The 24,188-nt window shown below is 39.7% G+C and overlaps 1 protein-coding gene across 1 annotated transcript; it reads left to right on the top strand.

Moving 5' to 3' along the window:
* The first annotated feature begins 1,007 nt into the window (after positions 1-1,007).
* Positions 1,008-24,183, top strand: LOC127637337 (exportin-T). The gene is made up of 25 exons (XM_052118350.1): positions 1,008-1,103; positions 2,126-2,276; positions 5,076-5,158; positions 5,406-5,462; positions 6,927-6,996; positions 7,080-7,298; positions 9,346-9,530; positions 10,929-11,097; positions 12,513-12,749; positions 12,833-12,871; positions 13,895-13,957; positions 14,106-14,230; positions 15,890-16,034; positions 16,123-16,242; positions 16,386-16,480; positions 16,918-16,987; positions 17,089-17,327; positions 17,605-17,890; positions 19,370-19,559; positions 21,096-21,212; positions 21,405-21,520; positions 21,610-21,657; positions 21,862-21,930; positions 23,397-23,453; positions 23,657-24,183. Exons 2-25 carry the CDS (start codon positions 2,187-2,189, stop codon positions 23,681-23,683), a joined length of 2,916 nt encoding a protein of 971 aa, XP_051974310.1. The 5' UTR covers positions 1,008-1,103; positions 2,126-2,186; the 3' UTR covers positions 23,684-24,183.
* Positions 24,184-24,188: the final 5 nt, after the last annotated feature.

Genomic DNA, 24,188 nt, shown 5'->3' with positions numbered 1-24,188 from the left:
GCCATTTTTATCGCAGCTGCTTTATTAGACGCAATTGACCCATCGCAGCGGTTGGTGGATATTAACGTTTTTACAAAGAAATCGCTCAAACATCTTTTTTTTTAATTTCCAAAGTGCTGTTGCTGTGACAGATATGAGGTCAAATATGATCTAGCGATGATCTTATATGATCAAGATCACCATATACGATATAACGGGAGGAACGGATGTCATAATGTGAAAATAATGTCTTTGCATTTATTTTGAATACAGTAAATTATATTGTTCAATTGAAACGGCTGTCAAATATTATTATTATTATTATTTATTGTATGGGGGTGAATACTTTCAGCTGTTAAGACACATATTGTATGTCTGATGCTAGTTTTCATTTCTCAGGCTTTAGAAGTGTGTTAAACATGTGAGGATGTGTTTTAATCAACATGTTACATGTCTGACATGATCACACAGACTCCTGAACCAAGTTTTGTAGATAATTCAGAAAATAACCCACATACTGTTAAAAGAGTGTGAGGTGTGAGTAATTAGTTAAATACACTTTGTGGTTGTATTCTGGGTCGTTTATTGCAGGTCTGTCACTATCGGCATCTGCCGGCATCTCAATAGTTGGTGCACAGAGTCCTCTGCTGGTAAGAAATAAACAACAGGTTCATGTTAAAGTGCAGAACACTCATTTGCTGATATAATATATATAATATACAGATTTATTGTAATAACTACTTTAATAACTATAGTGTGTGTGCTGGTTTTCCCTATGTTGTGGGTACCAAATGTCAGTTGGTCCCCATGAGGAAAACAGCTTATAAATCATACTAAATTATGTTTTTTGAAAATGTAAAAATGCAGAACGTTTTCTGTGAGGTTTAGGGGTAGGCTTAGGGGATATAATATAAAGTTTGTACAGTATAAAATCCATTATGGCTATAGAAAGTCATGAAACATGAAAACCAGTGCGTGCATCCAAGCGCGAGTGTCTTACGGCTGAAGTTCTTCCGGTGCACGTGTCTAGTACATCCGCTCGCCCCACACGCCGCTGTTGAATGTGTTTCATGCGCATTGAGTGACTGAAGCGGGCGAATGATGATGGAGCGGTAAATTTCATGGTAAGGTTCGGTAACGGACACGTTATTTACACATTAATCTGTCGCGTCCTATTTGATTTATTCAAGTGAATGTTTCGCGTGAGTCTTTTGTGTGAGCGCGCGAGCCGTCATAATCACATTCACAACAACATTACCCTCGAATTAAGCCGATAACTTGTTAAACTAGCTATATATGTGTCTTTACTCTTTACTTGACGCGAATATTTCGGCTGATGTGTCACGGTTGCTGTTTAACGGACGTTTGTCGTTATTTCGTCGAGTTTTCTCGGTGTGTCACGCCACGTTCGCTCTGATTCGGAACGCGCTTGACACGCTTGTTGTTTAGGGCGCGTGCGAAATAAAGTCGATTATTGTGTATTACGAAAATGAAAATAGAGAATTAATTTGATGTTTGAGTTTAATGTGTGTGCAAAGATTAAATCTGTCAAGTGTTGTGGGTTAGTAGACACTATGACACATGACTATTGGGCCTGTGTTGCATCAGAAAAATCCTTAGAAAAACTACAATGATGTAATCAAATGATAATTCCGTGGTGATCGCATGACATGTATTTATATAGTACTTCAAAGCGGCCCATGTCCAAGAGCAGGTTACCCTGGTACCTTTTGGTACTTTTTAAAAAATGTATAAACCGTGAAAGAGGAGGGGGAAGAGGGGCGGATATACAGAATGATGATTCAGCCTTGTTTGTTTTGGTCATTTTAATTTGTGCTTTCTATTGAAGTCATTAACTTTAAGCAAACAATAATGTGTTATTCATTATATTAGATGATTAAAATTAATTATACAATTGTGTGATCTGAGACAGGCATGTTTAAAGTGTGTTTTTTGATTTAACAATGGATTTACTATTGTATTACACCGTCTGAAAACTGTGGTACAAAATAAGGACAATAATCGCCATCTTTTAACAGTTGTGTTTTAACCCTATTATCATGTGTTGCATTGTGTGAACTCGCCCTAAGACTTGTGTTGACTTTTCTACCTGTCTAATGTCAGTGTGTTTGTATGTCTCTCTCAGATGTGCTTGTCCTGTGCCGGGGTTTGGAATAAACACATAGTGGACAGCAGCTAACACACATATGGCCTGCGAGTCGGCGTTACCTGCCATCATGGACGAGCAGGCCCTCATGGGACTGAACCCCAATGCTGATGCCCGCTACAGGCAGAGGGTAAGGCAAACGCACACACTGGGCAAAACCCATGGTTTTACGGTAAACACGTACACCGAATCCAGGAAGCTTTTCTGTTTACACATTGTCGAATTGTGACATTTCTGGGCCTGCATGGAAAGTGAATTATGCAGAAATCGAAAACGCATTCACAGAAATTTATATATAATTGTGTACACATTTTAGAAAATTTGACAAGACTCGCAGTGACCAATAAAAGTGAAGTTCCCTAAGGTACAACTAGCACAATTGACTAGGCTTCAATGCATTTTACCGAATTCCCCCAAAAAGTTGGAATCACGCATGGGCAAATATAAAATCAATTTGATTAACTTAAAATGTTTTATATTTCGGTCAAATCGGTGGCGATTCTCAAAGCCATGGCTTGATCTTTTATGCCACATTCACATGTACTCCGTCAGTGGCGCATGAGCAACGCGTCAACATGGGGCTTTCACACTGGCTGCGAGACAGCAAACGTCTCTGCATGGAAAATAATGTTCTTTCTGGGATTCCAACGTCATTGTGCTTTGCAGTAATTTGGCTTAAATTACTTACAAATGGTTAATCATTTCTTTTGTCGGGGTCTGGGTAGCTCAGTGGTAAAAGACGCTGGCTACCACCCCTAGAGTTCGCTAGTTCGAACCCCAAGGTGTGCTGAGTGACTCCAGCCAGGTCTCCTAAGCAACCAAATTGGCCTGGTTGCTAGGGAGGGTAGAGTCACATGGGGTAATCTCCTCATGATGGTGATTAGTGGTTCTCTCAATGGGGCGTGTGGTGAGTTGTGTGTGGATCGTGGAGAGTAGCATGAGTCTCCACATGCTGTGAGTCTCCGCCGTGTCATGCACAACGAGTCACGCGATAAGATGTGCGGATTGACGGTCTCAGAAGTGGAGCATTTGAATTACACAATATTTGACAAAGTTTAAACTACTGCAAAGTTTAAAGTATTGAGATAAAAGATTAAATTATTAAAAACATAAATGCACATCAAGTCATGACAAAGGTGTGTAGACAGTATAATTTTTACAACATGAAGACAGCGCACATTGACTTTCCGTCAGCACAAATTGTCAAACCAACTGTCTCCCAACGCCTTTTCCTTCGCTAACAAATCTTTGTATAATGAAAGCCATGGGTTATAAAGCACTTCGTATTCCTCCACCTCCACAATCAGCCTGGTGGCGTCCTTCGCTGTGGCTTTGCAAAGCTGAGGTACATTTCTTCCTCTTTAGCAAGAACAGCAGGCAGTCACGTGCATGTCAATCATCTGCTAACTTGATCGTGATTGGTTAATGCTGTGAAACATGCTAACTGGCAAAGTTCCAGCAGTTTATTCATCATTCTCTTGATTTACTTAAAATTTCTGTTTGCTTGGATGCAGACCTATAGTTAGATTTGAATATTTTGACATTCGTGTTTTTATTTTAATATCCTAATTATTTTCGTGTTCTACGGCATATAGAGCCGCCAAGTTCAGCGTGATTCTCGGCACGAATCTATCTGTTGCACTGTAAATAGCTGTCATCTGTTAACATGGGCGCTGAAATGAAAACACGTCGCTCGCGTGCCGTTGACGCAGTATGTATGAATCCAGCGTTACACTATGCACAAACAGGGTTGTCACTACGCCACCACGAGGACTTGGAGCGCATTGAGAATTGGGTGTTACAAAGTGGGGAGAAAAAAAAAGGTCTCGGATGGGCTCGAAGATCAGAAATTGCATGCTTTTAACATCTGTGCTTTAAAAACGCAATTTAAAATAAACAACACTTTTGTCCCTTTCGGCTTTCCATAGTTTGCCACGTGTCGTGTGGGGCTGTACACAGTTTTCATTGTTTTGTCAGGTGCTTAAGTTAATTTACAAGAAAGCAGGTTGTAAACAGGCTAAATTGGTACTAGAGATTAAAAATAATAGCTAGATCACTAAAAGTTTGTTTTGTTTATTGCTTCATGTATTAATAAAGGGTTTTGCTAAACACACAAATGTCCTGTCTCTTGATTTAAAAGTTTGTAATTTCCTCGTACATCTGTATACATTACTCCTCCTCGTTTTCAGGGTTATGCATCTAAATATTTGGTACTTAATGCATCTGGATGGACCAACTCAACACAGTTTCCAATACACACAGCCACAATCGCGTGCCTCAAACTCTCTTCGTGCATTTTTCATGAGAGCTGGAAAGCATCTGCTGACACGACAACTCATGTGCACTGAATTGTGTCTGTATTTGGTGTTGTCAATGCCATAGAAAGACAGGAATCATTCATTTATATACAGTATATTACCCTAACTTTGAAATGCAATGTTAAAATAATGAAATGTAATATGTTGTCATATCAACTTGATACCCAAGCTTCTGGTTCTTTAACATCAGTTCAAAAAGATGAAAAAATAATAATACATTCGGGGCTTTATGGAAAACATTTGTGGCTTATCCCCAGTAGCCCAGCCCTGGAGCTGCTCATGTGCGCAACCCTCCACTAATATGAGAGGAAATCACTCGCATTTGCAACCAGTCAGTTGTTAATCAAAAACAACAACAACAAAAAAAATCATAATAAACATTTAATTGTAATCAGCCATAGCAGAGAAAGTCATTTGAGTCTCTCGTTAGCATGCACTAATTTAAAGACGCTGTTTACAGAAATGCTTGATTGCCTTAAAGAGACAGTAAAATTTTTTTAACATGTGTTCAACAAATCAATTAATAATTTCTTAAGAGAAAAAATGGCAAATGAAGACTTTAAAGTGTGATTTAATTATCTTTTTTTTTTTTTGCGTCGTGTGTTTGTTAGGCGCTGGCATATTTTGAGCAATTGAAGGAGTCTCTGGACGGATGGGAGGTTTGTGCTGAAGCTCTTTCTAAAGGTGTTTACAGGTGAGACATGCAGGTGGATCTGAGTAACGGAGAATAAAAGTGCTGGTTTGTAGTGACTAGGATTGGAGTGACTTGGATATCGTACCATTATGTTTAATATCATTAGATATTTATAATTTCTAATATAATAATAATATAACTGGCCTAGCATTTGTAGGAATGTTGAGTTGCTTTATTGGATATGTTGAGTAATGTGTGTGTGTGTGTGTGTGTGTGTGTGTGTGTGTGTGTGTGTGTGATTTATCAGAGACGATCATGTGAAGTTTTTCTGCTTTCAAGTCCTTGAACACCAGATCAAGTTCAGGTATTGTTCAATCTTTGCATCTCTAATCACAAACACCTCTGAAATCTAATAGCCTAAACACACTTAAGCCTTCAACTGCAACTTTCACAGTGTAATAGATTAATTATGAGTGTAACTGCAGTACAAAACATTGTAGGAAGGATGATGTTCACAGTATTTTCAACGCAGGACACTGAAAATATCACTCGCCAAAGTGGCTAGTAAGCGTGACGGAGTTATCCGCCACTGCCGGTTTTTACCCACATTTGGCGGGTTGGTAGTTGTTAATGCCAAGCTTTGATAACATTAAACCAAAACGCACACAGTTCCAGTGTAAGAATTTCATAAGCTTTGTGAATGCTTTTAACCTTTGTAGTTTGACATTTCTGAATGAAACCGAATATTCACCAGGGAATTTATTCGTTATTTTATTCATCGGGATTTGAATGGATCGTGAAGCTATGATATTACATGTCAGCCTATGATATTATTGGCTATAAACAGGGGCGGATCTAGAAAAATATTTATGGGGTGGCGAGAGGGGGGCAGGAATTTTTGAGGGGTGGCAACACGTGGCAGACTTGTGTGTATATATATATATATATATATATATATATATACTTAATTTAATCACGTTTATCACAGTTTGATGAAAAATTGTATGTACACACTACAAAAGGGCACAGGCTGCCATTTACAAACTCATACAAACTTAATCTCATGCAATCAATGTCTTGCATTTGAGTTTTCATGTGAAACAGTTCATATTAGGAATAAGTGACCATACAATGTGATCTCACTTAATAGGAGATAGAAGTATGATTGAAGTACGGGCATTATCACCGGAAAGGCATTAAGTCTCTTGCCGCTCTGGCATCATCTCGTCCTGCATTCAGTGCAGTCGGACATTGGAGATTCGTGCTCGTAAATTGTCAAATTGGCCATAACTTTCAATTCTTTGCTGCCAACTGGGGTGGCATCAGGGGTGGCAAAGTATTCTTTTAGGGTGGCATATGCCACCCCGGTAGATCCGTCCCTGGCTATAAAGGATGCATCGATATAGAACTTCTCACTTGATAACTAAAAAGGTTACATCTTGTTGTGCACGATACCATTTAATCATCTAGTGTTGCTAGCAAAAGACTTAAAACAATCCCTTAAAGTTATAAACGTTGCCTTGGTTACATCAGGTGAAATGTAGTTCAGAGCTGATTACATTTTAATTAAAAAAATAATAAAAAACAAATTACACCAGATACGTTTATAAGAGAGTCGCTTATGGACTACTTGCACTGAGCCTCATGATGTACTTTGTCTTTCAAATAGTGGAAGAAATATTCAGACCATGCAACTTACAAATGCATAAGAGCTGCTAAAGATAATGAGTTATAACTAGTGGTCGACCAATATATCGCAGATATATTTTCACATATTCATAAGCTAGAAATGTCTCTTCACGAATGCCGTTATGTTTGTGTTGTGTAGACACGGGTCGCTCACTGCAGCTCAACAGCAGCTGATCAGAGAGACTCTGATGAAATGGCTTCAGGGTCAGGTGAGTGCCGTTGACCATTGAATTCTTCTTTATGTGCGTTTAAATTCCCTCTTGACATGTTTTCTATTTGTATGTTTGTGCAGTTGATGAATGTGCAGCCAGAGATGCCGTTTATCAGGAATAAAGCGGCACAGGTTTTTGCCCTGACGTTTGTAACAGAGTATCTGACACTCTGGCCCAAATTCTTCTTTGATATTCTCGCTCTGGTGGGGGTTAACCCAAACGGCATTGACATTTACCTGAGGACGCTGATGGCCATCGATGCTGAGGTGGTGGACAGAGACATCTTGCACAGCCCTGAGGTACAACCAGATGTTGCCTGAACTGTGTGATAGTAAGGAGTCGTTTACCCAGAAATGAGAATTCCATCATATTGACTCACCTTCATGTTGATCCAAATCCATGTGGCATTAGTTTTCTATAACACAAAGGAAAAACAACTAATTTCCATATAAAGGCAGTTTATTGTTACCATCACTGTTAATCTCCAAACAAGGACAAATAACACCAAAAAGTGCTCCTTATGACTTGTGTGCTATATTTTAAAGTGGTCATGACATGCCTTTTTAATTTTAATATGTTCCTTAAGGTTTACTTATAATATAAGTAAAGTTTTTGCACACAAAACAGACATGTATTCCTGTATATTCATACATGAAAATGTCCCACCCTCATTCTGACCCTCTGTCAGAAACTCTCGGTTTTGGAGCGTTTCTCCTTTAAGATTCGACAGTTTACGCCCACTGTTCCGATTGGCTCTCTGCTCTTGATTGACATGCTCTCTATTCTTGCCATCTCACTGCTCACCGCTACTGGGCGGGGCAACAGGAGTGATTAAAGTAAAGTAGTGCGAGTCTACCATAGTGTGACATCACAATGTGGAGGATGTACAGAACTAGTAGGTTTGGCAGCTTGGCTTCAACAAATGCTCTTTTTGGAGCAAAGAGGAAGTTTTGAGGTCTGAAACTTTGAAAGTATCTTTTTATAGTACAATGACCTCATGTCAAAAGATCAAGGAAACGTTTATTCATGTCATGTTATACGGGTCATATTGATACTTTTATGGGTGTCTTTTGCGTATCATTTTTGGAACTTAACCGCTATAGTCACAATGAACTGTTGTATAGAAAGTAATTCTTTAATCAAATGTTTTGTTCTTCTTAAAGTCATGCAGTTGTGCAGCGACATGAGGATAAGTAAATGATGACAGAATTTTCATTTTTGGTGTTATTATTCCTTTAAATGTCTCTATTAGGGACGAGGATTGCTACTGACCTCCAAACTTGATAATACAACCATATTTAGTTACCGATTCAATATAACATTTTGTTCATATTCAGATGTGTTTCATAGTAATACATAGATGCTAAGAACAGCCCTTTAACAAGGTAACTAATGGATATAAAACAAATAAATTGGCTAAATACCTATAACCTCATCACACAAATCAAAGATCCAATATAAAGGCGCATCCTGAACGCAGAATGATGTGCTTCAATGTAACCGATTGTTACTCCGTATTCAACCGCTAACCTTTTAAATATCACATACCGTTACTTGGAGGAGGTGATTATCATTCCAACGAGTCCACACGCAAGATAATCGGATGTATAGATCATTAGATAATCCACATGAAGCACAATGTTACATATGACCACCAGGAGATGGCGCCAAATACACGACACAGACTCAATGATGACTCAAATGACACAGAATGAAACTCATTCTGTGAAATCTCATGACTAAAATCATGTCTGCATGCTATACAAACCTTTAGTCATTGTTGTGTTTGCATGTGTAATTAGTTCTTTTGGACAATTGTTATGTTTTATTTGTTTGGAGAGGCTTTTGGACACATGGAGACGTTTTTGGACACTATTATAAATTATGTTTCTAATGCTATATCTTTTGATTGCTTTGTCGTATCAACCAAAATATTTCAGAGCCACCTTATTTTTATATCAGACAGAACCTGCAGAATCACTCCTAAGAAATTCTGTCCACATCACCTCACAAATAAACCTTAGGATTATGCATAATAACAGGAACAATGATCATGGCAGGAAATTTGTCATACAACATTTAACAAGAAGCGATTTGGTGGGTGTAGCAGCGGTGCATTAAAGGACCAAATGAAACATTAAAGAGACGAAACTTCTCAGAGAGAACCTGTTCTTATGGAACTCCGGCACAAATATAACTACCTATATCATTGTATAAGCATATTAAGGTAAACATGTGATTTAGTAAATATAAAATCGATTTTTCATTAGGGAGACGATTTAAATATCGTTTTTCTAATGAATTGCGATTTTGTCCCACCCCTAGTTTCTTTCTCTTCTACTGCAGGAGACTCGCAGAAACACACTGATTAAAGACGCTATGCGTGAGCAGTGCATCCCAGCGCTGGTCGAGTCTTGGTTCCAGATTATGCAGACGTATCAGCACACACACAGCGAGCTGACCTGTCAGTGTCTGGAGGTGGTGGGTGCGTACGTGTCCTGGATCGACCTCAATCTCATCGCCAATGACAGGTCAGAGCTGGTCTCATGAATCTCATACAGGTCAAACCAGCTGCTGGTTTAAGTATCACGGTGCCTTGGCCCATTTCTTTACATTGAAAGGGTGTAAGACCTGTTGCCAGACTAGAGGCAAAACGGATCTGGCAATTTGTCAGCTTCAGGAGTTGAAACATTGCCAGGAAGAAAAAAATTTTTATGCTAAGTGTGCATAAAGCCGGTTATACTAACCATTTACATGCGCACAAGTTTAGAACACTCTTATGGGAATTTGAACAAGTTGGTGTGTGCATTATAAAACATATTAAACACTGATGCCATTGCTGGTGTGCATAACAGATTTATTATTAACAAACACTATAACCACCAAAATTATTAGCAAATAATTTAATACATCTTCGGTCCGCTCTCCTAGTTCAAATGAGAGATGGTTTGGTACAGCTGAAGTCATTAAAACTAATTTAACCACTCCAAATATTTAATATTAGCAAACTATAGTTTTGGCAAGTCGTTTACTTTGTGCATGACACAAGTAATTATTCCAACAATTGATTACAGCCAGATTGTTTCACTTTTAATTCTGTAATCACAATTGCAGTGTGTCAGAAGCTCACGCACACTAAGTTAAGCAGCTTTGAAAATTACAAAACATAATGTCAAGCCTTTAGGCAATTAGCCAGTTAGCTTCTGATAGGCTAATTTAAGTTAATTGCAGGTGTACCTGTGGATGTATTTTAAGGCCTACATTCAAACTCAGTGCCACTTTGCTTGACATCATGGGAAAATATAAAGAAATCAGTCAAGACCTCAGGAAAAGAAATTGTTGAATTACACAAGTCTGGTTCATCCTTGGGAGCAACTTCCAAATCCCCGAAGGCACCACGTTCATCTGTACAAACAATAGTATGCCAGTATAAACACCATGGGACTACAGCCATCACACCGCTCAGGAAGGAGACGCATTCTGTCTCCTAGAGATGAACGTAGTTTGGTGCGAAAAGTGTAAATCAGTCCCAGAACAACAGCGAAGGACCTTGTGAAGATGCTGGAGGAAACAGGTAGACGAGTATCTAGATCCACAGCAAAATGAGTCCTATATTGACTTAACCTGAAAGGCTGCTCAGCAAGGAAGAAGCCACTGCTCCAAAACCACCATAAAAAAAGCCAGACTACAGTTTGCAAGTGCACATGGGGACAAAGATCTGACTTTTTGGAGAAATGTCAGGAATTGAGTTTAAATGTGATTGGCTAATGTGTATGTAAACTTCTGACTTCAACTGTATCCGACACGCCACCACCAAAACAATCGATTTCTTCAGCAGGAGAACGTCCGATGCTAATATATGAATGTGTAGTTAGACTGACTCCAATGACCTTTTCTTTTGTTTATATGACAACTCTGTGTTTGTGTAGGTTTGTGAATTTGTTGCTCAGTCACATGTCTATGGAAGAGCTGAGGGAGGAGGCGTGTGATTGTCTGTTTGAGATCGTCAATAAGGGAATGGACCCTGTGGATAAAACCAAACTGGTGGAGTCTTTGAGTCGGGTGCTTCAGTCTGCAGGATTCTTCAATGTTGAGCAGGTGTGTAAAATCAGTGTGTCCTGTATGATTCCCTCCCACAATATATTGACTTGTTCAATTATTTCAGTTGAATCAAGATTTATACATTTAACAGTAAGTATCAATTATTGGGTAGAATTAAGATATGCTGTGTACTAGGGATGGGACGAAAAGGTTATCAAGATTTGGTTCAATATATGATATGAGTTAAACGATTCAATATTATCTCCATTTGATATAATAACAATTAAAGGTGCTGTAAGTGGAAAAGTGGCAAAATATGTTCCTACTCCCTGAAAGATAACACTGAAATAAGTCTTGTGAGATCTCACCGGTCTCTGTGACAGCGGTAGACTGTCTGCGGGCCACGGTCTCTGATGCTTTCGACACTCATTTCGTCAATTATTTTGCATGCTCTCATTGTATTGTTGTTGCAGCGAATTATTGAGGCTTAATGTAATTTTTATGCCATGTTGTTCATAACTGTTGTCAGTAGAGGGCGCTATTTTGCTGCCTTTGTTTTTGACCATTTCTATATGATGTTGATCTCAATAAAGCTCATTAGTTTTCTTTGGAGTGCGGGGGTTTTAAAAGAGGGGCGTGGCTAATTCAACAGCTCAGTCTTGAGGAAGTAGAGCGGCTAAAATCGCTTGCAGCACCTTTTAAAGTACATCGTATGACAGATTTATTTTTGGTTTGTTTTTCTGAAAAATTTAGCAAAATGCACATTATAATTATTCATCAAATTAAAGTTCTTTTAATATACAATAAAAATGCTCAAAGTTTAAATAATTCCAGTTTCTCATATACCTTTCTAAATAAGAAACTATAACAAACACATAAGCTTTCAAAAATAGTGGGCTACATTCAGACTGATCAGGTGCAGATCAAGGTGTTGAAAATTCTACTTTATATCAATTCATATTAAATCAAGAAATTAAATATATAATAATGATATGGGTTGTCACTGTTAGAAATAATTTGTACAATTAGAAGTAATGACAATGAGTTTACATTTAAAGTGACAGTACCACTTTAGCAATTGTTATACAAGAGTTGCTGTGTGATTTAAAATTAGTATTTTTTTTACTTCATCTTACTGTAAAGAACAGAACTGATATCAAAAGACACATTATTCAATAAAAGTCGAGAGTGTGGATTAAATCTTTGATGGGTATTGGGGCTGACGATCAGATTTCTCAGACAGTTTCAGACTGATTTGAGAATCGCTTCATTATTCATTGCAAAGTGGAACGATGTTGTCCTGTACGTTTGAGTGTGTCCAGTAAAGATCAGACAATAGAAAATAATAATTGCATTATTCCTCTGCGCCGCGTCTCTCTCTCTCAACACATTCAATTCAAGCTTACAACTCAAGATGTGCAGTATGTTTTACTATATCATGTACTTTTGCTTTCGTGTGTGTCGTGTCTCAGGAGGAGGATGTGGATTTTCTGGCAAAGTTCTCTCGGCTGGTTAACGGGATGGGTCAATCATTGGTGCTGAGCTGGACTAAACTCTGTAAGACGGGGGATGGGAAGGTGTCCGCGGAAACACTGCGTGCTCTGGAGGCGAAAGTCCCCCTCATGCTAAAGCTCTTAATTCACGAAGACGATGATATTTCTGCAAACATCGTGGGCTTCTGTTACGACTACCTGCATGTGCTTAAACAGGTAAAAACACAAGGGATGTGACACTCTTCAATCTGACACTCTGAGATGATCGATCCATGCTAATCATGCTTTGTTTTTTGCAGCTTCCGGTCCTCACTGATCAGCAGAAAAGTAATGTGGAGGTACAGCATTATCAATCGCTCATATGTTTACATGCACTGTGTACTCTTTACTCCCGTGTACATGCGGCTCAGTTAGTAAGCAGCAATGTAATTTCCCGCAGTGCTTGTGTAAATAACAAACCTGGTATCTGAGGAAGTTTTCGCAAATTTATTTTCTGTTGCTTTGAAAGTCGCTTATAAGTTTACATGGCCACATAAGCAGCTTTCTCCAGGAGAAACCTCTTTCTCTTATCCCTTAAACCAGTGTTTCCCAGCCACGGCACACCTCTGTCCCACTATCCCACATAACCATCATCAATAGTTTGCTCTGTTTATGATAATCTGCCCAGCTGAGCGCTCAAGTCCGGTCCACGTATACTGTAAATGCAGGTTTGCACTGATCTGTCCATTGAGCCGCGCTGACTGGTCCAGGTCGAGCGGTTGTGGCTTAGTTGGTAGAGCAGGTTGTCCACTAATCGCAGGGTTGGTGGTTCGAATCCCGGCCCACGCGACTCCACATGCCGAAGTGTCCTTGGGCAAGACACTGAACCCCAAGTTGCTCCCAATGGCAGGCTAGCACCTTACATAGCAGCTCTGCAGCCGTTGGTGTGTGAATGGGACGCGGTGTAAAGTGCTTTGAATACCGTTAAGGCTTAAAAAGGCGCTATATAAGTGCAGACCACTTACCATTTACGTTTGGAACATTTGCCTTTTGATATTTCTCGTACGTAACAAAAAATCTCTAATGTTCAATCAGAGAGTCGGCCGTCTTTGTAGTCGCACCAGTGTGACCTCTTGCATGATTTAATCGCTCCGTCAAGAGCCCTGATTTATTTTGTGGAATCTGATCATTTTCCGCGGCACACATGACAATCTTTCATGGTACACAGTGGTTGGGAAACACTGCCTTAAACGGCGTAAGGAAATCGGCGTTCTCGTTTACATGCTAAAACCCTGGAATAAACCGCTATCTTAAGTGCATGTAAGTGTGGTTTTTGTGATGTTTAGTGCTGTTGTTTATGATTCTTGTTGTCTTGGTGACAGGCGATCATGCTCGCTGTGATCAACAAGCTCAAGTATGATGACGAGTATAACTTTGAGAACGAGGTCAGTTACTTTCTCTTTTTAGCTTAAATGTGCTTCGTTTTGACACTGTCCATATTGTATTGTGAATACCTATAGTGAAAATGTAAACAAGTAATCATTTATGGTCAAATAACACAAGTTTAAAATAAAACGAGTCTCTCTTTCTCAGGGTGAAGATGAGGCCATGTTTGTTGAATACAGGAAGCAGTTAAAGATGTTGTTGGACCGATTAGCTCAAGTTTCTCCTGAGCTTTTACTGGAGTCTGTGCACCGAGTCTTCAACAGCACCATGCAGTAAGTTGGGATGTGCGTTTTCGAGCACAATGTAAAAAATATTAAAAAATTATATATATATTTTTTTTTTAGAAACAAACCAGTATACATAGTACACAATACTACAGATATATTTTACAATAATGCCAAGACATTATATTCATTATATAGTGCAATGGTTTTCAATGAGTTGTTGGAGGTACAAAGAGTATTTAAATAATATTTCAAGTCTTTACAAATAAAAAGTGCAAATAGGGGCTTTATAGACATAAATTTACACTTATGTTTAAAAACTTGGCAAGAAAAATAAACAGATTAATCAGAAAATATTCACTTTTTAAATTATCAAAACTGTGTAAACCAAATAAAAGGTCTTTTATAGAGCAAAGTAAAACAAATTTTCTCAAATACTACAGTGTGGACACATTTCCTAAAAATGTGAGGGGCAGATTTATCTACAGCATTAGAGGAGCAGCAAAGTGGATCTATTTCAGGGAGCATATTTCTTAAATAAAGATTGACTGGGTAAAAACGGTGTAAAAGTTTAAAGGACACATCCTGGTAATTAAATATTTGTGAGGTAAAGGCCATACGACCTGCATCAGACATGCTTGTGTCGTGTCTCGGGTGTGTTGCGTCATAAAAATAACGTTAAGGTCGCATTTGCACTCCTTCAAAAGTATCCACTGAATCGTTGTTAATGTTTGGTTCACTGTATAAACTGCGTGTTGCTCACACAGCTGAAATTTCACTTACTGCCCTCTGGAGTAAACAGGTGGTACTACACGCTTGCTTTTCTCAGGAATGCATGCGATTAAATGCGTAACGCGTTAATTTTTGTTAAATCGACAGCCCTAATAAAAACCACTCCTGTGGTCATCACAATCCTCTTGCAATAGGACGAGCTGGTTGGCAAAAAAGGCGCTAGTAGTACCTCAAAAGTAATTGGAATAAAATTAAGCATTGACCATGCAAAAAGAGTTGAAAAGAAATGCTTTCAGTGAGGAAAAGAAGGGTTTATTATTATTGGGGACAACAAAGCCACAGACCGGCAGAGGGCGTAAACGACTGTCCACTGACTGGGATGACCGCCAACAAACATATACATGGCACAAAGAATAAAACAATGCAGGTGTTTAGAAGGTTAAATTATCTTGTCATCTACTTAAACGCAACGCTCATGTATGAAACACTGGAAGACTGAGATGCACCGCAACAGAGTGAACTGCCCCTGGGTGAAGATCTTCACCCATAGTGTCTTGGTGCATAACTGTGTGACACATGTAGCACAATGTTACATATGACCACCAGGAGATGGCGCCAAATACATGAGACAGACTCAATGATGACTCAAATGACACAGAATGAAACTCATTCTGTGAAATCTCATGACTAAAATCATGTCTGCATGCTATGCAAACCTTTAGTCATTGTTGTGTTTGCATGTGTAATTAGTTCTTATGTACAATTATTATCTTTTATTTGTTTGGAGATGTTTTTGGACACTGATCAATTATATTTGTAACGTTATAACTTTAGATTGCTTTGTCGCATCACCACAACATTTTTCTCAGAAACAGTTGATTTGATTGGGAACAAAACAAAAGCAGTTTTTCTGAGCCATCATATTTACACCCAGAGATATTATATGCCCGGTATTTCTCTGTGTTCTGCGTGCAGGAACTGGCAGACGGTGCAGTTCATGGAGGTGGAGGTGGCCATCAGGCTGCTGTATATGTTAGGTGAAGCTCTGCCTGCGTCTCACGGGGCTCATTTCTCTGGAGACGAGACTAAAGCTAGCACACTGCAGGCCATGATGAGAACGGTGAGGCCAGCATTCCTTGAATCGCATTCGGACAGACTCCTGAAAACCATGATAACAGCGGTCTGATGTTGTGTGTTTGTGTCTGTAGCTCATCTCCTGCAACGTGAGCGAATATCAGCATTCATCAGTCAGTCTGGAGTTCTTTGAAACCGTCGTCCGCTACGATAAATTCTTCCTTGTGGAGCCGCAGCACATTCCCAATGTCTTAGTGAGTGTTTCGAATTTTAATACTGTTGATGTGATCATGAGTGTGACTTTGATATGATCAGTTTTTTGTTGTGTGTCCAAATGAAATCCATTGTTTTGGATCATTTAGAAGTTCTCAAGAGTGTTTGTGTGTTTTCTGGTAAGATGGCGTTTTTGGATCATCGTGGTCTGAGACACAGGAGTCCTAAAGTGCGCAGTCGAGTGGCTTACCTGTTCTCACGCTTCATCAAAACCCTGCAGTGAGTCATTTTATACAAACGCACACAAAATAACTGATACAGCTACACACACAGTAAGGTTTATTTGTATCATTTATTGTATTAATAGGCTGATATTTGACCAAAAAGACTTTGGCTCAGGTGGTAGAGCGGGTTGGCCGCTAATCGCAGGGTTGGCGGTTCGATACCCGGCCCACACGACTCCACATGCCGAAGTGTCCTTGGGCAAGACACTGAACCCCAAGTTGCTCCCAATGGCAGGCTAGCACCTTACATAGCAGCTCTGCAGCCATTGGTGTGTGATGGGACACAGTGTAAAGCACTTTGGTTACCTATAAGGTTTAAAATGGTGCTATAGAAGTGCAGACCATTTACCATTTTATTTAGCAATTATCAGTATCATCCACCATTTTATATCTGTGCATACTACATATACGCTTGTTTATTTCTCTGTGCAGTAAACACATGAATGCATTTATCGAGGACATACTGAGCAGAATACAGGACCTGTTGGAGCTCGCACCCCCGGTAATGCTCGATGCACTGTTTATCCTCTTTAACTTTATATATGTTTGAATTGTAGTTTTGTGATCAATCGGCATGCTCTCTCTCTCTCTCTCTCTCTCCAGGAGAATGGGTTTCCAGCGCTGTTGAGCAGTGACGATCAGCTGTTCATGTTTGAGACGGCCGGTGTGCTGATTGTAAACGGAGAGTCTCCGGCCGAGCGTAAACAGGCTCTGATGCGCAGTCTCCTCACACCACTGATGGAGGCGTTCCGCATGCTGCTCGCAAAACTGCCTCAGGAAGCTACCGAAGAGAGGCAGACAGTGCTGTCCGACTGTCTGAGTCACGCTGTGGGCTTTGCCAGGTGAACACACCCCGTTACAACATTTAATTCTCACATGTATGCGCTAAAGAATTTATAAACGTCTTCTCTTATTATATACGCTTACTGGCTGAAGCATTTAGTCTTAAAGACCCTGTTTCCACCTGGTATTAAGATGCATTTCGTGTGATCCGATCACTTGTGGTTAGCCCTAAATACAGGTCTAAACGGGGTCTAGATCGGATCACAAAAACGCATGCGACCACATCACATTTAAGGTGTTTTCTCTCTTATAAGCTGGTTTTGTTTTCTCTGTCAGTCGCACCAGTAAGGCGTTCAGTAACAAGCAAACGGTGAGGCAGTGCGGCTGCTCCGAGGTGTATCTGGACTGTCTGCAGACGTTCCTGCCTGCACTTAGCTGTCCTGTTCAGCGAGGGCAGCTGCGCAGTGCCGTGCGTTCATTCCTGCACCGTATGATCATCTGTCTGGAAGAAGAGGTGCTTCCCTTCATCCCTGCGGCATCACAGCACATGCTGAAAGACTGTGAACCCAGAGACCTGCAGGAGTTCATCCCCCTCATCAGTCAGATCACAGCCAAGTTTAAGGTACACACTCCATTTTAACAATTTTATTATGGTTGACCAATATTATCTCATTTGTCCCGTCCTGTTACATGTTAGCAGGGGTTCGTACAAGGTGCTTGAATTTGGCTTTTTCACATTCAAGTCCTTAAAAACCTTTGAAAATAGCCATTTTTACCAAGAGCTGCTTAAGTTATTGAAATATCGAAAATCGTAAAATGCGTTGCTTAAATAGTTTAATAAATGTAATGTATTTATTTTCGGAAAAACACTTTTGGCAGTGCTGGTCAGAATGGGACAATCATGATTAAAAATACTTGTTAACTATTCTAATGCCACAAAGCACCCAAAAAGGTTTTAGAAATGTTAATATTTATTTTAGGAATTATAGTCCTTTTGGATACACTTGGTCAAACCCACATGATAAATGCAACCCCTAAATAACTATAAAGTTCCACTTATCTTTGATAATTATTGACCTATTTGATTGCCGGCTGGCGGCCATGTTTATTTATGTGTCCGACTGATATTGTACGATATGTTAACCGTTGGCCCCTACAACATGCATACCAATTTTCAACTTTATTGATCATACGGTTGCGGCGTTATGAGCGTTTCTTTTTTGTTGTGTCCCTTTTCTTGCATCCTTAGAATGTCATGTTGTTCATGTGTATCAAGTATCGTAACATTTGGACTTTTCATTTGGTAGTTATGAGTCAATATGTACAAGATGGACGACGCCTGACCAATTTGTTGGCTTATATCTTCACAAAGCTTTCGACAAATCAAAATATATGTTAACTTTTTGTCAAGAGGGTTCATAGTAGAGACACCCCAATTTGCGAATCGGACATACGGCCTAGGAGGAGTTCTAAAAAGTAGATATTTCGGATTATGCAGATTAGCACACACAATTTCATGACCGAAATGAAATCGGAGATATACGTTTTGTTTGCCTTGAGCCAATGAATCCAATGACGTTAGACACTTGAGTGTATGACAAAAGGTTTTGGAGTTATGGGCCAAACCATAAACATGATTACTATAGCGCCACCTTGAGGTGGATTGGGCCGAAACTTTGTTTTGGACTACCTTCCCTCAAAGTTTCAGCTCTCTAAGACTTACGGTTTGGTCTGCACGATCAGTTTTATGGCAGAATAATAATAAAAGTCCTTTTACAATTACAATAGGGTTTCAACCCTTCAGGCTTGAACCACTAATGACTCTCCAGAGTGAAACAAATTAGATACGTAAAACGTTCTGAGATCTGAATGCAGATCAATAGAGGATTCAGTTTTGCGGGTCGTCTAGCGCCCCCTATGTGTCTCACAAAACAGGTTATTTCTGACAACATTTGGGTCAGTATCAAAATATGTTGACAAATGTGTCCCTTGACTTTAGGCATGAAACGGCTTTTAAATAGCTAAAAAATATTAAGCACTCAGTGATGTTTATTCATTTTGCAGACTGTTGTATTTTAGTGACTCTCTTTCCCCCCTCTAGAACCAGGTGTCTCCGTTCCTGCAGGAAGTCTTCATGCCGCTGGTGATGGCAATATTTGAGGTGCTTTCTCGTCCAGCGGAGGAGAACGATCAGACGGCAGCGTTAGAGAAACAGATGTTGAGAAGAAGCTACTTCAGTTTCATTCAGATGATCGCTAGCAGTGGCATGAACGAGGTCATGGCTAGTCAAGGTGAGAGTTCACTGCTATCCTGCTTAGCCTCCTGAGACCCTGCGTCCACATGTGAGGACATTGCGTTTTGGTTTCGCTATAGGCTATGCATAATTTAATTTCATTTAAACCGACTGATCTCAGTTCAGGAGGCTCTAGGCTGTCATTAAAGAGTTAAACTTTTGATTCACTGAGTCATGTGATGAAACAACGTGGCGCTGACCACAGCGGAGTTTGTCTTTGGGAGAAACGCCAACAAAACTACATCTTGTAAGAAACCAAATTACATGTTCACATTAAAACCTGTTTGTGTCGAAAGATTAGAGTCTCTAGTTTCATCCGAGATGCGGTTTTTAAAATGGCATAGATTTATCGCGAAACGGCACGCTGTTAAACACAATGACCACGTATGTGGACTACAGGCTAATTTGATTTAAAATATCATATATTCACTGTGCATTATCACTCCGCATCCAAAAACTGATAAATGTGTCTTTCACAGACTTTGTATGGCGTTAGGATGAAAATAAGGTGCATTTCAAACTGTTCTGAGACCAGTGCAGACAGACAGCACACTAGAGGTTAAGTCGTTCACTAAATAGGGAGCAAGGGAGCATCCTATAGCTCTCCTATAACTGTTCTGAGACCAGTGCAGACAGACAGCACACTGGAGGTTAAGTCATGCACTAAATAGGGAGCAAGGGAGCATCCTATAGCTCTCTATAACTGTTCTGAGACCAGTGCAGACAGACAGCACACTGGAGGTTAAATCGTTCACTAAATAGGGAGCAAGGGAGCATCCTATAGCTCTCCTATAACTGTTCTGAGACCAGTGCAGACAGACAGCACACTGGAGGTTAAGTCATGCACTAAATAGGGAGCAAGGGAGCATCCTAAAGCTCTCTATAACTGTTCTGAGACCATTGCAGACAGACAGCACACTGGAGGTTAAATCGTTCACTAAATAGGGAGCATCCTATAGCTCTCCAATAACTGTTCTGAGACCAGTGCAGACAGACAGCACACTGGAGGTTAAATCGTTCACTAAATAGGGAGCAAGGGAGCATCCTATAGCTCTCCTATAACTGTTCTGAGACCAGTGCAGACAGACAGCACACTAGAGGTTAAGTCATGCACTAAATAGGAGCAAGGAGCATCCTAAAGCTCTCTATAACTGTTCTGAGACCAGTGCAGACAGACAGCACACTGGAGGTTAAATCGTTCACTAAATAGGGAGCATCCTATAGCTCTCCAATAACTGTTCTGAGACCAGTGCAGACAGACAGCACACTGGAGGTTAAATCGTTCACTAAATAGGGAGCAAGGGAGCATCCTATAGCTCTCCTATAACTGTTCTGAGACCAGTGCAGACAGACAGCACACTGGAGGTTAAATCGTTCACTAAATAGGGAGCATCATAATTGCATAGAGAGCTATAAGTCATTCACTAAATGGGGAGCAAGGACTTACAGCAGTCACACGGGGGTCTCAGGATAAAAATACACCAATGAGCCTGAAGACATAATGTGACCATGAATACTTTTTTGTTTTTGTCAGGAGCCGGAAACATTGAACGTGTGCTGTTCACCATCATCCAGGGAGCTGTGGACTTCCCCGACCCCGTCGCTCAGAAAACCTGCTTCATCATCCTCTCCAGATTAGTGGAGCTGTGGGGTATGAACAACACGCTCAAACATCAGCAGACACAGAAAGCTCTTTTCACACTGACAGAATTACAGGAATCTTAAAATGATATAATGACACTCAGTTGTCATTGATAGACGTGTATAAGCATTAATAAACACTTAACAATCATTTAAGACAACAGCGTGACAACATCTCGAGTGATAAATTATTCTCTCTCAGGTGGTAAAGACGGTCTGGTGGGATTTCCTGATTTCATCTATAAACACATCATCCCAGCATGTTTCATGGCCCCTCTAAAGCCGACCTTTGACCTTTCTGATGCTCAGACTGTCTTGGTAAGTCTGTTCTGTGTTCTTAAGAGCAGTGAACCGGTATGGTAATTTTGATTGTTTGTGATATTTAACTCTCCACTCTTGTGTTACAGACTCTATCGGAGTGCACGCTCACACTGCATATGATTCATCTCAAAAGAGTGAGTCTCGTTTCATCTTATGTAGAGCCAAAACCGTGTGTGTGTGTGTGTGTGAGATCCTGGAGCAAATCACCATGTCAGATTGTCCTTGTGTAACTATATTCGACTGATGTGCGGTCACTGGTGTTTATGTGTTGGCTTTGAACGTAACGGTCTTTAAAAAGGACGTGTTGTAACACAGACAGTGTTTTTGTCTTTGCTCAGGGGCCGGAGTGTATTCAGTTCCTACAGGAGTATCTGCCCTCACTGCAGGTGTCACCTGAAATTACACAGGTACCTTAAACACTCCTGCCTTCATCAGGATGAATTACATACAGAGGAATTACATTAGTATTAATGGAATATTCCAGGTTCAATACAAATTAAGCTCCACAGCATTGGATTGTTGATTACCACAAAAAATATGAGTTCCATTTTAACTCGTCCCTCCTTTATTTTAACCCTTGTGTTGCGTTCATTTTGTAGTCCCGGTCAAAAATGATCGGCAAACTAAGATTGTTAATAAATCTCTCATATTGCATATATTATCACAAGATTTTCCATTAGATCCTTTTATCCACTTTTTAATAATTATGACAGGTTTTGTACACTTTGTAGTCTTATTGATGGATTTATAGAACTGAGCTAAACGGGGTTTGTGGGGGGCACTCCCTGTGGAAAACAAAAACATGTATAATAATTACAGAATAAATGAACAACCACTTGCTTGATCTGAACAACATCGGTGTTGTTTAAACTAACAATCTGGACTTTATAGTTCATATAGCTTATCCTATTAATTCTTAAATTATCATTTTTAATTGGCTGACAGATAAGAACTGTTTCCTTCTCATACATTGCAATTATATTCAGAGTTTGTAAAAATGTAAAAAGATGAGATAGTCGTGTGTTATATATCGTTAGAAAGGTCAAACTGCAGTGAGATTTAATGTATGAAATTCACACTGACACACAAATATAATAAACAAGAGTGTATTTTTGTTACGTTTTTCCTTATTACTTCCTGAAACATTTTAACCTACAGCAGATTATCCCGATTCAAACGAGCCCAAACAACATATGATCAAAAGAGCTGGAAATATTCCTCATAGTGTACATGGAAAGATGATGCACAAAATGGTGTTCAACGTGTGTCCGTGCGCGAGTGCATGCGTGTAAGTGAATGAGTGCGCGCGAGTGTCTGTGTGCGCGCGCACCTTTTAGCTGGTCCTCGCAAGCAAAAAAGGCTCATAAATCAGCTAAATTGTTTATATCTAATGAAGTGCACAAGTATCTGTGAGGGTTAGGGGATAGAATATATCAAATACATGAAAGTCTATGAAATGTCCTCAGAAGTACAGTAAAACCAACGTGTGTGTGTGTGTGTCAGAGGACTTTGTGTGTGTTCATCTAAATGATTGTGATGCTCCTGAACACTTAATATTTCTGTATTTTGTGGTGTAATTCATTTCCAATGGCTAGTCATTTATGACCAAGAACACAAGTGAAATAAAACTATAAAAATGTCAAGAAAATTGTCAAATTTTTTTTGTGTTTCCAGAAACAATATTTGAGTCAAGGAATTATTATTATTTATTTTTTTGTAAGAACAGAAAAAAACAGAACAAGGGTTAAAAAAAAACACAAATCCTTTGAAATGTTTTTTAAGGGAGCTATAAAAGTGCAGACAGACCTCCCCTGTGATATCATGGGGGAATGATGCTCTGTCTGATCAATATCATCTCTTGTGTTCTTCTCAGGAAGTCTGTCAGGTGCTCCAGCAACCAGACCTTAAAGTTCTGAAGAACTACATGAAGGTTTGTCTGCCGAATTTACATTCACATATAACACCTGTAAAGTGATATTTAGCTGGAAATAATATCTTACGTTAGCACAAAAGTGTTCAAAGAGACCGAGAAAACATATTGATGATGCATTTATAAGTTAATAGGGTAATTTTTGGATTGTTGTTTTGAAATGGCGTTATGTTGCTGTATTAACGTGCTGCTCCTGTCTGCAGGCTTTCTTCCAACAGGCAAAACTTTAAAACTGGAATTGTCACGTGGAGCGTTTCAAAGCCACTTACCGACCACCATAATGACGGAGCTTTAGCATAGAAGCTACTTCAGCACTTAAAGAGAAGCATCACCACACCCATCCTGTCTGCGGACGGGACTTGTACCCCAAACATGGGTCACGTGACCACGCCCCCACAGCAGCCTTGGCTTAATCAGAGTAGTGCTCTCCACGGGGACGTAGCCATCTGGACGGGTGAGATTGTCTGCGATTGGTCAAGACCGAGCCGATGGCATACTGTAGGTGGGGTTTGTGAGGGTGGGAGGGGCTTCAGTTCTGGACAGAGTTTAAAGGGAAAAATCAAAAGTTTAATGTTTTCCTGTTGAAATTGGCAGCAAATGTTTTGGTTATTGTTTGGAAATATGACCCAAATGTTACAGAAAAATCTCTTTGGATATGAAATGGTAATTAGAATTAATTTAATGAAAGGTTTATATATATATACTTTTTTTTTTTTTTTTGAGAAATCAGTGGAT

Source organism: Xyrauchen texanus, chromosome 45, assembly GCF_025860055.1.
Source record: "Xyrauchen texanus isolate HMW12.3.18 chromosome 45, RBS_HiC_50CHRs, whole genome shotgun sequence".
Classification (NCBI taxonomy): domain Eukaryota; kingdom Metazoa; phylum Chordata; class Actinopteri; order Cypriniformes; family Catostomidae; genus Xyrauchen; species Xyrauchen texanus.
Note: the sequence above shows the minus strand (reverse complement) of the source record. Positions and strands in the feature narration are given on the sequence as shown.

What these genes read in the sequence shown, in the direction of transcription:
- LOC127637337 (XM_052118350.1), top strand. Translation starts at nt 2,187, where the DNA reads ATGGCCTGCGAGTCGGCGTTACCTGCCATCATGGACGAGCAGGCCCTC. An exon ending in ATGCCCGCTACAGGCAGAGG is followed by an intron (nt 2,277 to 5,075) that starts GTAAGGCAAACG and finishes TGTGTTTGTTAG; the next exon opens with GCGCTGGCATATTTTGAGCA. An exon ending in CTGATGCTCAGACTGTCTTG is followed by an intron (nt 21,521 to 21,609) that starts GTAAGTCTGTTC and finishes CTTGTGTTACAG; the next exon opens with ACTCTATCGGAGTGCACGCT.